General features: G+C 30.6%; 1 protein-coding gene across 1 annotated transcript in view; it reads left to right on the top strand.

Annotated features, from left to right (window-relative positions):
* Pgant7 (N-acetylgalactosaminyltransferase 7) overlaps nt 1-12798 on the top strand; it is a 29206-nt gene extending 16408 nt beyond the window's left edge. Inside the window, exons 5-12 of the mRNA XM_067284537.1 lie at nt 403-607; nt 760-936; nt 1031-1148; nt 1258-1383; nt 1453-1671; nt 1742-1840; nt 5703-5828; nt 12179-12798. Of these exons, the coding sequence (XP_067140638.1) occupies nt 403-607; nt 760-936; nt 1031-1148; nt 1258-1383; nt 1453-1671; nt 1742-1840; nt 5703-5828; nt 12179-12316 (1208 nt within the window). The 3' untranslated portion in view covers nt 12317-12798. The remainder of the gene's footprint in view (nt 1-402; nt 608-759; nt 937-1030; nt 1149-1257; nt 1384-1452; nt 1672-1741; nt 1841-5702; nt 5829-12178) is intronic.
* Nucleotides 12799-15978: the final 3180 nt, after the last annotated feature.

Raw genomic sequence — 15978 nt, forward strand, 5'->3', positions numbered from 1 at the left:
AAATTATTGGTTTATATTCAGTAATTTGTTTTCAGTCATAGTCTTAAAGCAAGAAATAAATTAAATCAATTTGATTTTTATATGTCTTTGAGGCTAATTGAAATTTCTAAAATTACTGTTTACTCCTTTCAGACAACTTTGAGTTGAATAACAATAAATATTTTAATACTTAATATATAATCACTTCTGTGTCAAATCTAATAATTTTTTATATGAATCAGTTATCTCAATTTTCTTTCACTTGTAGAAATTATGCATAAACAACTTGAGATGAAATTAGTTTTTAAAAAATGAGTGTGTAATTTATCAGTTTATGGTGATTTTATGATAAAAGTTATTTTATAAGGCTGGTTAGAACTGAAAGGTTATTTCTTATCTGATATAAAATGTCTATTTCTATAGAACATCTAAAAGGCCAACTTGAAGATACCATTCGTCAACTTAATAAAGTTAGATTAATAAGAAACAAACAGCGAGAAGGACTTATAAGATCTCGTACAATTGGAGCTCAGGAATCTCTAGGCGATGTTGTTCTATTTTTGGATGCTCATTGTGAAGTTAATACGAATTGGTTACCTCCTTTATTGACACCTATTTATTTAAACAGGTGAAGCGTTACGTAATATTAATTTATGAATTTTTTAAGAATTTTATTTTATTCTGGAATTGAGATTTTTGTTTTTATCTTATAATTAATGAATTAGCAAAATTAATGGTTAAAAAATCATTTTAATCTTCACAATAATTTTTTTTTAACAGGACTGTGATGACTGTACCTGTGATTGATGGTATTGACAAAGATACTTTTGAATACCGTCCAGTTTACAGGGGAAATGTACATTATCGTGGTATATTTGAATGGGGAATGCTATATAAAGAAACTGAATTACCTGATAATATAGCCAAAACTCGTAAACATTTTAGTGAACCATACAAGTAAACTTGATATTTTTATTATATTAGAATTTTTAAATATAAAACTGTTAATTTTATATTTAAAACTTAGAAAGGAATTTTGATATAATTTTAGATCTCCAACTCATGCAGGAGGTTTATTTGCTATTGACAGAAAATATTTTTTGGAACTAGGAGCATATGATCCTGGTTTATTAGTTTGGGGTGGAGAAAATTTTGAATTATCTTTTAAGGTAATTAATCAAATTTGGTTATTTCCATTATATTATTACAGTTTTTTCTTTAAAGTTTTATGAACTGTGTTTAGAAAAGTTTTCATGTAAAGTTATTTTTAAAATTCAGATTTGGCAATGTGGAGGAAGTATTGAATGGGTTCCTTGTTCAAGGGTTGGACATATCTATCGTGGATTCATGCCTTATTCTTTTGGAGAATTAGCATCCAAGCGAAAGGGACCTATAGTTACTGTGGTAAATGAATATTATTACATAAGAAATTTTATCTAATCATCAAAAATGAATATATTTTTTGTTTAATAGAATTATAAACGTGTTGTGGAAGTTTGGATGGATGATTATAAAGAGTATTTCTATACAAGAGAACCTTTGGCACGCCAGTATGACGCTGGAGATATTTCAGAACAGACAGAATTGCGAAATAGACTTAAATGCAAAAGCTTTAAATGGTTTATAGAAAATGTTGCTTATGATGTCTTAGATAAATTCCCTCTTTTGCCAAAAAATTTACATTGGGGAGAAGTAAGTCACATTAAATGCTTATGAAGTATAATTGGTTATAGACTGTAAAATACATTGATTCATTTTAAAGGTTCGTAGTTTGTTAACAAGTCAATGCTTGGATACAATGAGTTCTCAACCACCATCAATTGTTGGAATGAGTCATTGCCATGGCTCTGGCGGAAATCAGGTGAGTCTTATAAATGTTAATATGCAACACAAAATACGACTGTAATTATATATTTTAAAACATTTACTGGTTTATTAAAATATTGAAAAATGGTAATAGTTTATTTTCAAATAATTGAAAGAATAATTAAAAACAAAACTTCCTTCAATATTTTTTTAATGATTTAATAATTTGAAGTATTTCGCAAAGTTTTTAATAAAATTAAAAACTTTGTGAAATACTTCAAATTATTAGATTTCAAAAACAAAGAAATAAATGTTAATAAATATAGAAATATATAATGTAAAATGGTAAGCTTTCACAATTAAAAAAATTTTTTTTTTCATTTTAATATTTTTTTTCCTAAAAAACAAGTTTTACAAAATATTCTTAGATATAAGGGCCTATTGGGTTTAATTAATGGTTAAAATAATCTTGAAATTTTTAAATGTATTGAAATGGAATTTCCTTTCCAATATAACAGTTTTTGAACTTCTGGGCTCTTAGTCAATAGAGAGCTGACATTTGAATTTGTAGAATATTTAAGATTTGTATTGCATCTAGAAAGGACTGGTTTTCAATCACTGTGACACAAAACATTTCATTTTTGTTTTTTTAATTTCTTATAATTAAAACTTATTTTTTTGTAAGTTTCCTTTCTGTAGGCACTAACAGGGCTTTTTTCCCCATGCCCATCATGGGTTTAGACAGTCCACAATGGGGACAACTAGGTAGTGAGGGGCATAGCTTGACAACCCCCCCCCCAGAATAGCGGGCCTAAACCACCTTGTCATCTGTATTTCTATACTATTATAATCAGTTTTTATGTTACTTTATTTACAATTTTTTTATTTGTATAAAGTGTCTTTTGAAAATAAATGTCTTCTGTTTTGAACTGTTACATTATTTCATCTGGAATAAAATCATTACTAAAAATTTTTTATCATTAGTTATGGATAGGGTGTTTTTGTCTGTTAAACACAAAATATTGATCAGGCACTGAATTGAATAATTGAACAATATTAAACAGTGTTAAGGTAGTTATTTAACTATATTATGTCTTTGTCCACTTTGGACTTTCTTGTGAACTAAGACTTGTTAAACTGAGGGAAGTGAATCATGCACCTAGGTAAAACACCTTTAAAGCATCTCAAGCATAATTCTGTTGTTGCTTAAGAATATCCTCAATTCTTTCTAGTATAATTTTTTAATATTACATGACAAATGGCTTGAAAAAGAACATGTTCTAACATTTATTTTATGCAACAAATTCTTTTGTAATTTTAATTATTCATTTCAACTAAAAATAATTATAAAAATCCATAAATAATTATTTGTCTTTTGACACATTTTGACAAAACATTCGAAGTAGATATATACTTCTTAATACTTATATAATATTATATAAGTATTATTGCACTTCTTAAGATACAACTTAAAAGAACACAACTTTTCAAAAATATTTTTAAAAATTATTGGAACAAAAACATAACAATGTAAAACAACAAAGAAAAAGTTATAAATGTAAATAATTGATGATAATCTTAAGAAGTGCAAAATTATAGCAGATACAAAAGTAAGACAAAATATTACAAAATAATAATAATTAGTCTATTGGTAAGTCCCAGTTTTTCATAAAAGTATTGCCATGCATATGAGATGCTTTTTCCATCTTTAAAATTAATACAGTTGTCAGTCAGGTTGGAGTAGGCACGAGCTAAATTACATATCAAGGGCCATATTCTGGTCACTTATCTCTCATCTCTTCTTTCAATGACGAATGATGTCAAAATGAGAGATGAAATTGGTCTCTCAGAAACAGTGGCAATTCTGGTCACTTTTAATGATCTTGTCTTCGTCGATAACATCACGATACTACTAGGTTGATTATACACATTTGGGTTATCTGCATGCACAACACAGAATAGAATTTTAACCAATAAAATTGTAAAATTTTCGAAAATGCGGAGTATGTAATCATAGAGAGCATACTGGCAAGGAAAGCACGTAATTTCGATAAATGTATGCTTTTTGTTTTATAACGTTTTTACAGATTGTAATGTCAATTTGTCTCTTAACAAATAAATATATTAATAACCTAAATTAGAAAAGCATGTGTACTTAGATATTTTTTTGAAATATTACCATCTAATTTCTCCTTAACTCTCTAAGTAAGATTAACATGATATTTGATAGTTCAGTTCAGATGTAGGATAATTGAAAAAAATTAAAAAAAAATGGAATCGGTGGCATTTCCGAATAGGGACCTGGAAAAAAATCAGAAGCATTTTCTCTCTTGAAATATTCTTTTCCGAAATAGAGAACATTCTCTAATACGAGTGTACAGTGCGAGTAGCATCCAGTCGTCCATATTGGATATAACAGAATTGAGGCAAAAGATGAAAGATAACTCTCCGAGAAACAAGAGAAACCATGAGAGAAAAAGTTGTCCAGAATTGTTTTTGGAGAGACACGATGATCTCTCGAGATGTAAACAAATGATTAGCCAATCAGCAACTGGCTTGTGAGAGACGATGACCAGAATATGGCCCCAGGTTTCTTCTATACCCATGCTTTATAGCTATGTCCTCCATGTGTTTTAGCTCTTTTAAAGTGTCCATCCAGCTTGTATGATATGTAAAGGCCCATCTTGTAAGTGCATGGAAGGCAGCAACTTTATGAGAAAAAGAGTTGATTGAGTTTACCGGAATAAAAAATGGTAAATGGTCAGGTTTGTAATAGATGCCAGTTTATATGCAGCCCTTGCTGAAACAAATGTTAATATCTAAGAAGTGTGTGCTGGTATTATTTATCTGATCTAATTTAAGGCAACCTGATTGGCAATTATATTAACTTTAAAGATGGTAAAAGTGTCTCATATGCATGGCAATGCTTTTATGATAAATTGAGATTTACTGACATAAACTAATTACTATTATTATTATTTTGTAGTATTTTATTTCTTAGTTTTATATCTGTCATAATTTTATAATTCTTAAAATTACCACCAATTATTTAAATTATTTAATGCTTTTGTTTCAATTATTTAAAAAAATATTTTTGAAAAGTTGTGTTCTGTACATTCTGATTTGGAATATCACTAGTGACCTGATGCAGATCTTGGTTAATTAAGATTGAAAACATTTGTCAATATGACGTTAAAATTTTTGTTACTGGAAGTTAAAGGTTTAGTTGATTGTGCCTAGTATTTAGTTCCAGTCATTAAGAAGAAGTATTTTTTATCATGAGTTCAGCCAATTAGTGAAGACAATGTCTGACATCAGAGTCTCAAACCACCCATAGAAATTTTTGATCTGACTTGCATTTCAATCGTTCAAAGTTGTTGGCTGATGTCATTACTTTTTCAGTAGTCTGGCCATTAATTAAATGTTATTTCATTAATAAATGCAATTTTTATTCTTATTTTGTTTTACAGACATCTCGATATAGTGAATAAAAAGTATATACTATGTAAATTTTTTACTCATTATATTATTAAATAAATTGATATTTAAATATTTTTTAAATAAGTATGTACTAAAATCTTAAAAGGTTTTTCATTGGAAAATTGCTGATTATTAAAAAAAAGTAAAGATGAAGATTGCAGAATATTTTCAATACTCATTAAAAGTATAGAAAATGTTAGTTATTAATCTTTACCTTTATCATTTTTCTTCATTATAATGGGTGCAAAATATAAGATTTATTAAAGTGTAAAGATAATGTTATACTTGATTTAAACTATTAACACAAATTTTAAAAAGCTACAAAGATGATTTAAATTACACTAAGGTAAAAATGTATACATCACTCCAGAATGAATTTTTTGTTTCTTATGATAAAATTTAAAATATTTATTGAAAAGCTATTTTGGTTATATTAGATATTTCGTCTGAATGCTGAGGGCCAATTGGGTGTTGGGGAAAGATGTATAGAAGCTGACTCAAATCATGTCAAATTGGTATTTTGCCGACAAGGAACTGTCAATGGTCCCTGGAACTATGATCCAGTAAGTTCATCTTCAGTTTGGTTATTACATTTGTTTATTTTATTGGTAAATTTGAAAAATTTCTAATTTTTCAATTCTGAAATTTGATACCCTTTATCATTTGTATAAATATTTTGCTACCTGCTTCAGAATCAACCGTTAATGACATTCAATAAATTCAAATGTATAAGTTAAGATTTTTACTTTTTAGAATTTCAGAATATTAAATAATTTAGTCAGAAACATCAATGCCCAAATTTAATAGTTATTTATGATATATGCTTCTTTTACTAAATTTTGATCTTTAGTAATAACTAATACATAAATAAAATAAATTATATCCCTTAATTTCTAATCAGTTCCAATGCTTTCTAAATTTCATTTCTTTTAACATTTAAAGATAATCATTTAATTAAAAGCTTACACTTTTTTTTATTAGTTTACAATATTTTGATATATATATATATAGATGTGTGTGTGTGTGTGTATTTTTACTAACCACAGAGCATGGACTGTCTTAGTAACAATTGAACAATTGACAAAAATTTTCTATCCTTCCTACTCTCCAAAACCCCTGTTAAGTGACTAGTACATAGGATTGCATGTTTCTTATTAACATCTAAAAAATTGCTGTTTACATTCAATACCATCAGTTTTTACACTTCCATTTTTAGATAATACTTTGACGCTCTCTATATGAACATTGATATGGTGACACCAGCATGTCTCTCAAATAATAATAGGGAGATTCAGATAATAGAAACTCCAAATAATTTTGAAGAAGGAAAGAATAACAGCAGCTGAATGAATCAAGTTACTCGTTTGCTTTTGTTATTCTTTCTTCCTTCAAAAGTAATGAATAAAAAATTGGTATTATAAATAGTCTGCTTGGAAAGATTAGATGGCATAATCAATAATGTATGTTACTTCTAGAATGCAGTAGTTTAGAGTCCCATTTCAGACCAGGTCTTTTCTTCTAAATTAATTAATCTAAATTAATTAGAAATTAATAATTAATTTCTAAGACTATAGAGAACTGGGTATTAAATAATTCTCACCCAAAACCTAATGTCTGGTGTCGGAAGTGGGACTCCGGAGGAGCCTGAAAATGTTAGTCAAGTGAATTTTTTCTGACACCAGACTTTAGGTTTTGGGTGAGAATCATTAATTTCTAATAATTAACTTTAGTAGAAAATGGCATTTAATGTTTCTAATACTAAATTATGTTAATTAATTATTGTATAAAAATAGCCTTATAATTTTGATGACTCTTTGGCTGTTTCCAATTTCTGTTTTTATCAATATTTTTTACAAGATAAAACTGTACATCAATTATTTCATAATATATATAAAATATTTTTTAAATGTCTATTTTTAACAGATATTATAGATTGAAAGTGGAATGTGTAAAACATTGTAATGCCATATTTTTGTGGAATGACCAGCATGCCACATAAAAATGGGGGAGACCAGCATGCCAGAAACCCCTGGGTACTGGCATGCCAGTTAAACTGCAAATAAAATATAAAATTAATCAGATCTTACAAAGCTAGTTGTTAATTAGACTTTAAAGGAAACATTCTTCTAAGTACAATAAAATAATAACATTGTAATTTGACTGACTTAAAATCAGGAGGAAAGTTTTTATTTACAAGACAATAAAATAACTAATGTCATTTATTGACTTATTGACATTATCAGTCAGTCAGTGTGGGCTACACTGAGCATCTACCCTGACCTTAAAAATAACACCTTCCTCTCAAATTTCACATAAAGTTAATGTTAATGGTGTAAGCTGAGATAATTTGCAGCCAATTTCTTAAATTTAATATGTTTATTTTTGCATTTTTGAATCCAATAACAATAAAAAACACATTAAAAAAAGCACTTTTGGAATTTCATGTGTATTTTACCTTTAGAAAGATGACAAAATGAAGAACTAAACATATAATCCTAGTTTTTGATGTAATGATGGCAGTTTCACAGTTTTAGTTTCATTCATTTTTTAATGCACTCTCTACAGAGGGATGTATAACCTCACTTACTGGCATGCTGGTTTTTACCATATGGAAATATCTGATTTCATGGTCTCCCTAGATAGACTGATATGCTGAACAATCTACAAAAATATGGTAACTTAAAAAGCAGTGGGCTCAGAATCTCACCCTGCAAACTCCAATGTCAATGTCAAATGAATCAGTTGTTTCAGCTAGTATATTTACTCTTGCAGTAGCTTTGGAATATATATCAATGACAAGGCCAAGAAACTGTTTATTCATCTGATAGAGACCATAAAACTTTAGATCTGCCTTTGATGCTGTTAATCGTAATGTCCACAAAAACATCATAAAGTTTTCCTCTCTTTTTCTGCAATTTTGATTGAATCAACACATTTAGTACACATATTTGGTCTTGACAAGATCAGTCAGGTCGAAAACCTGTTCCTGACACAAAATATCATGCTTAAAGATCCATTTTTCTAGTCTTTTATTTAATAAAGACATAAACAGTTTTTCAGTTACAGGAACCAAAGATGTAGGACAATAATTTTTTGGATCTTATACATGCCTTTATTATATATTGGAATAATCAAAGATTCAATCCATGTTTCTGGAAAACTAGAATTTATTTTAATAGAGTTACAACTGTAGAAAGGAACTTTTCTGAAAAACACTTTAAATATTCTGTTCTAATAAAATCAATATCATGTGAGGTACCAGCTTTAAAATGATCTATTGCTCCTTTTATCTCCTCCAATGTAAAATCTGTAAAACATTGTCTCTATTAGAAACACTTTATACACATCCATTGACAATTGTTTATCATTAATAATTAAAGAACGTTTATTAGAGAATTTAGCAGCATAAAAATTGAACCAACTTTCCAAGGTAATTCTTGAACTATAATAATTTGGCTCACCAATGGCCAAGTGGTTTTCATACCCTGAACACTGGGAGTTTGGTTGTGGGTTTGCGCCTCGCTCGGACAGGCTGGCCACGTGGAGTTTTCCAGGTTTTCTCCATACCTGTAATGCCTACATAGGGGCCAGTTTCCCTTAAAAAGACCCCCAGAAAGCATCCCCCTAGGCAGATTACCTAGTTTTGCATTGCCATAACTAAACAAACAGAAACAGAAATAGAAACTGAACTATAATTTGATGCACTTTTACATTTAAAACTATTAATTGTTTACCAGAATATTTTAGAATTAAATAGAAGATTGATGTCATGCAGTTTAAGTTCCAAAAATAAGACTGTTTTTTCTTTTGACATAATACTTTGAGATTTGTATAAAAACTATTCAAAAGAGTATAATGTTCTACTGTATTTAATTTTTTCACCTTAAGCAATTTCCATAGATTATTTCTTGTGGTATAACACTATCATACCATAAATTTCTTATATGACTTTTATGAGGAGTGGATTTAACATCATGAATTAAGTTCAGGAACATTCTGCTTTAACTATACAATCCACTAGATCATTAGATGTGAGGTTTCTTCCATATTCATCTGATAAAACGTTATCTAGTGTGACAGTAAATGAAGATTTAAATTTGTCCCTCCATATTGTATGTTTACCAAAAAATTATTTGTAAGCAACTCTAGATGATACAAAGGGATCATTGATAGTAAGAGAGGTAAGTGATCAGAATCTATCTCTGATAAAACACGCAAGTCATTTACAACATGAAAAAATATTTCTTGTGACACTATCACAAAATCAATTACACTGCCTCCGTTAGTTGTATGGTAGGTAAAATTACCTTCTTCATACCCTGGCAATAAACCATTTAAGCTAACAAGATTATTATCCTCATGATAGGGAATTTTCCCTCTATCGTTAACAATACAATCTTTTGAAGCTCTTAATGCAATTTGCCGGTCACCAGTGAAACATGACAAATAATCAAAACCCCATTCTAGCATTAAAATCTGCACATAAGATCAAGTTAGTTCCGTGTAGCGAGTAGTTTTCTATGAGCAACAAAATATTCTTGAAATCGTCATCATAATTATTGTTAGGCAGAATATATGACACTATTAGCTGGATACTGGTTAAGTCTTCAGTATTTGCTTGTAAAATCAGCACAAATTGTGACTGAAAAATCAGTTTAACTTCAGAGAGCATCTAATCTAAGTCCAACAATTAATCCACTACTGGGACTTCCAAGATCCTCATAGCTATGCACTACCTGATAAATTTTATAATCATTACAAACCATTGATTCCATTATGAGAGATGTATGTCATGTTTCTACTAGACAGAACACAATTATTCTATGTATCAGATTCCAGAAATTAGGAAAGCAATACTTATTATTTAAACCTGCAAAATCATAAAATAGAAGTTTCATATTATAATTATTATTCAAGTTCAGAACTTTATATTCATCATTCTTGTCCTCTTGCTGTTTATCATTGTAAACTATATTACTAAAACAGATTGTTCTCCATCTGTCTGGAAAATTTCACCTTTATAATTACATGCAAATATTTTATCATCTATAATTAACCTGTTATATTGCAATTTAACATTCCTAGCTCCTTTTGAAAGCACTTCTTTATCATACATCCTTAATTTGTTTCTGATAGTTCTTGTGTTATACGAGTAATCATCATTAATGAATATATTTAAACCTATCAAATAAATAAATATTAAAAACAATGGGATCGGTTATTATTATAATGTTAAAAAACAATAATTCCAAAAAATTATAAAAATTTTTAAAAAATAAATGAGTTAAAATCACTCTTCTTTATCCGATTTCGAATGAATTAACCATATTATCTAAATATGGTTAATAAATGGTTAATGGCTATCGATAATATGGTTAATAAAGTAAGAAGTATTTTGGTAATTTTCTAAATAGGTGTTCATTTTTGGTTTAATTCATTTGAAATCGGATAAAGAAGAGTGATTTTTAACTCGTTTATTTTTTTAAAATTTTTATAATTTTTTGGAATTATTGTTTTTTAACACCATATTTAAACCTTTTAAATTATTAACATTTTTATGTACAGTACTTTTCATTACTTATGTAAATTCATCTTCAAAACTGATCAACTTGCAAATAATTAATCTTTTTCCATTTGGTTTAAATTTTCCAATTCTAGAAGCACCCATTGTAATATTTACATCTGTAACCTTTAAGTTATTGTTAAAAAGTTTCTGAACTTTAAATAAGCTATTTGTATTTTATCATTATCCTCTGTACCTGAGATTAGAAGATAAAGAAAGAAGAAATAATATTGTAATCTCATTAACTTTTCATGAAAATTATTACATATTGCATCAATTTTTGTAATTGATTTGTCATTTTTAACAAAGCCTTTTTCTGTATAAATTTCAAAAACAGATAGCCTGGATTCAAGATATACCAAAGCAGTGTCTATATTTTCAATCCATGCTTGCATTCCATCTAATTGCTCTAAAAGAATCTGTAATTTACTGCTTGAAAAAGCTTGTAAATTCAACAAAAGTCAAATTCCTTCTTGAATGCTCCTTTTCGGCACTTATATAAGATGAGATCAGCTGTCCCATTGACTCAACCGAAACATTCTATTTGTTTCTAATTCATTTTCTTACATTTCTTGGTGATCTGTCTTGAAATAGTGGCAGAAAAGTTTTTTTTTTTTTCTGAAATGGAAATTCTGTCATTTTTCAAGGAAAAAACAAAAATGAGTCAAATCACAAGAGAGCAAAAAATTCACTCCAACAGCAACAACAGTCAGACAGTGCTCCCCACTTAATGAATGTACGTTTATTTTTTGCAAATTAAAGACACAGTCGATTCAAAAGACCACTATTTTATTATGTGCTTTTAGATTAAAACATTTGGACGACCTGACCTTCCTTTTTAGACTACTTGGCCACCTCTAGTTAAAAAACACAAAATTTAACTAGAGATTTTAACTAGAGGCGGCCAAGTAGTCTAAAAAGAAAGGTCAGGTCATCCAAATGTTTTAATCTAAAAGCACATAATAAAATGGTGGTCTTTTGAATCGACTGTGTCTTTAATTTGCAAAAAATAATTTAGCCATCCGACGAAAGAAACAGAATGTACTTTTAATTAAAAATTATTTCACAAAATACTATAAATTTATTTAATATTTACAAAATTTTATATCTTTAGATGTTTATATTTCAGTATTAATAAGTATATCATGTAAATTAAAAAAGAAAGTTTTTACATGTAATTTAGCATTTCATAATTTTAGTTCTTGATAAAATATACATAAATAATAATTTAAAAAGTTTAAATTTTTTTAATGTTTGGTATTGAACATAAATTGGAATTGATAGTTAAATAACTTTATAATTTATATTGAATATTATAATTATAATAATTAAAAAAATTTTTTTTTACAGAATTCTAAAGTATTATATCATAAAATTCATAAAAAGTGTTTGGAATTAAACCATCAAACAGGTCATCTGGGTTTGCAGTCGTGTAAAGAAGCCATAAATGGCCAGAAGTGGATATTTAGAGAACTGAAAGTATCGTAATATTTTTTAAGAAAGTAAATTCCATTGAAGAACATTTAAAAATCAGTAGTGACTTTGTACCAAGTTGAAAGTAAATGTTGTCTTTCATTCAGCAAGTTCTATTTATACTTAAACAATGTTTTTAAAAGGCATTCCTTATACTTTAGAATGACTCCATTCCTTTATATCTTGTTAAGACAAGTATATTGTTCTCAATAAAGTAATTAACGATTACAAATATTATACAATATTCAAAATATTTACAGAGTACTTTCCAGATAATCATTGCCACTATTTTCAGATGTTCAAATGTATGCCAATATACAACCCATCTTTCATACAAATTATTCTTGTAGTATCAGGTTAAAATAATATACTTTTTAATGTCAAGTAATACTATTTACACTTGTAATTGTTATCTATTAAATGTGACATAGCACATTTGTAACAATATATTTGTGGTGATTGTATTTTGTTTAATAAATCGGAAATTGTTAAATTTAGATTTAATTTTCTAAATGTTTTTTTTTTGGTTATTGGTGCTTTGTCTTTTCAGCTTTTTGTAATGTTAAATAAGTAAGACTAACAATTTCATTTTTTGAGTAGCTTTAGAAAATAATTTACAAATGTGAATAATATATAAATTGAAAGGATGATCGAATTTTAAACATTAGACCATTTCAGATCACTTAATTATTAAAATGTTTCCAACTTGTACAAAAAAAGTACAGTAAGACCCCGCTTAATGCAGATTCAACATAATATGGTCTGCTTGATGCCGAAAAAACGCTTAAAATTTACGCTGATTCAAATTAACGCGGTATTTCATTGATTCGTATATAATACGACTATTCCCAAACACGAACCAATCAGCAGAAGGTCGCAATTCGTCGTAGCTCTGTACTTATATGATATAGGCCTATGTTTATATATGTATATTTGGAATAAAAATTACCTCAACGTTCATCTTTGATCATATCTTACAACGTACATCTTTTTTCTACACATTCTTATACCTGATATTGAAGTCAAAAGAACTTCCGCAGAAGTAACTATCTTCTCTTAGGGTCCAAAGAGTAAACTTTAAAATTTCGAAGAACATTTGCCAAAACTGCTTTCATTTTAATCATGGCAAGTTTACTTCCTGTAAATAAATCACTTTAATGAAATAATTCTTTTGTTTTCGTATTTATTCACTAACCACTTACCGATACAATTTCGTGGACCGGCAGAAATGCATAAGGATGGCGATTTTCATAGTTTTCAGGAAGGAAACGATCTGGATCGAACACTTCCAGAATTTCGTAAACAGAAGGATTATGATGGTTACCATAAATACTTATGATAAAAGTCGAATTTGCAGGCAACGTGTAATTACCTATTTCAATGATAATGATTTTTAATGCCTCAAGTCAATAATAAATATAAAATATTATTTAAAAACAAATTGCTGTCCGAAATACGTGGCGGCCTGGCGGGAGTTGGGCAAGAGCCTGTCGTCGGACTTTATCCTGGTTAGGTCATTGACCCCGCTTTATTGGCCGAATACGGTCAAAAATCCAAAAGCTCACTTAGCAAGCCTAAAGACTTACATCACACGAACAGGCTGCTTCTCTTAGGAAGGAGGCGCCGTCTATCGGAGAAAAGGCGAATCAAGGCCGTAATCTCCATATGAACCAGGAGGAGGGAGAAAGAAACAAAGAAAGAATGGAAGTCAGTACTGGAGGCCTTACTGAATGTTAGTTTCAAATCTCCGGCAAAGATAATAGACCTAGCAGCTTCGATTCTCTCGTTTCCGGCTCCACTGGAGCCCGTCTGGACGCCTGAGCATAAAGGGATTCTAATTAACGAAGGGGCAGACAGAGCAGCGCGGAGTGGCAACCTTACCGGCTCTTGGCAGGGGCCTCTTATGCCCTCAGACATTCACCACCTGATTAGGGACTGGGAACGGAATTTGCTAACTGACCGCTGGGCGGCGGCCCACCGGAGTAAGGGGAGGCATCACCTCCGGCCTTTCGATAGTTGGTCGTATCATCATGCCTCGACTCGAGGGATGGAGACGCTCCTGGCTAGGCTCCGGATGGAAACGGCACCCTTTAACGGGTTCTTGCATGCTAGGAGGCTTCATCCCACTAACGGGTGCCCGCACTGCGGGGAAATAGAGACAACGGCACATTACTGGCTACACTGCCTGAAGTACGCGGCGGCCGCAGTCTGTCAGTGGACTTGACCCTCACCAGGTCGTTGTTCCCGCTTTACTGACCTAACGCGGGCGTCAATCAAAAGACTCACTTAGTACACCTCGATAAGTACATAATTCGGACAGGCCGCTTCACGTAGAGAGGCGGCGCCGCCTATCGGAGAGAAGGCAAACTAAGGCCAAAATCTCCATATGAAACGGGGAGAAGAACTCAAAGGCGTCGTAAGGTCACCGATTCCAATTTTTTACAAAGATTTTATATTTTTAATTGGATTGTTTCTATGTTTTAAAGAATTGTTTCCTGGGAGATCATGTAGCCTAAAAAGGAAGGTCGGGTCGTTCGAATTTTTATTCTAGAACATTTTAAAGAAATAAATGGTGATCGACCTAGTATTTTTGGAAGGGACTACGTCTTTTTATTTTTACAAATACATATATTTTATTGTGTAAAACTAATTATTTTAATTTGAAAAATACCTATGTGAAATTTTTTCCCGAAATTTTCCGATGTTTCATAGGTTTTTTCCCCGGGTTTGGTCGTCTCTGCCTGTGGCCCTCATGATTAGGCCACACTAAGCTGTCACGGTAATAGAAAGAAAAAATTATGTTTAAACATAGTTTTGTGGGGGCACTGGCCCCAAATACCCTTATGTAAATCCGGCCATATCTGTTAGCCGGTTTCTTGGGGGATACTATAGATTACTATCTATGGAATTTCGGGACTTTGAGTATATATCTGAACTGAAGGGACCGAGACGAGTTCAACGATACCCTACTTTTGGACCGGAGACGAAAAATAAAAAAGTTATCATACTTTTTTTCGGCGATCGCGCGATGATAGGGAGTCGCGTCGCTCTCCGCTAAGTCGGCCTCGCTATCGCGATCGGAAGTCCCGTCGCTTGCCGTTAAAATTGCCTTTAGTAGATGTTTCCCCCTTTTTTTACTTCGTTCAAGAACTACCGTGAATCGATCACTAGTTTAGCACATGGCGGGGTGTGGTGGCGCCCATACGAGAGGTCAGTCGGGAGCACGAACAGTGGAAACGGCCGCCATGTTCGCGATCGCGCGATGATCGGAAGTCGCGTCGCTCTCTCCGCTCTCGTATCGCGTTTAACCCTCCGGGAGATGACCTTAGTCCGACGTCATGGTTTGCAGACTTTACCGCAAGATGGCAGTACTAGCAACTATGGTGCCGTCTTCATGAGAGCATTAAAAAAGTATGGTAAGTGAAAAAGTATGATAACTTTTTTATTTTTCGTCTCCGGTCCAAAAATAGGGTACCGTTGAACTCGTCTCGTTCCCTTGAGTTCAAATATATAATCAAAGTCCTGAAATTCCATAGATAGTAATCTATAGTACACCCGTTTCTTGTTTTAATTTTTACTAAATTCATTGCGGGATAAACTATTCACATACATAAGTTGTAGAAAATAACGTTTGAATTTTTGTTGCATACTTTCTTAAGCTGGGAAATTGATATATT

The sequence above is a fragment of the Centruroides vittatus genome, unplaced genomic scaffold, assembly GCF_030686945.1.
Source record: "Centruroides vittatus isolate TY-2023 unplaced genomic scaffold, ASM3068694v2 scaffold_1323, whole genome shotgun sequence".
In the NCBI taxonomy this organism is placed as follows: domain Eukaryota; kingdom Metazoa; phylum Arthropoda; class Arachnida; order Scorpiones; family Buthidae; genus Centruroides; species Centruroides vittatus.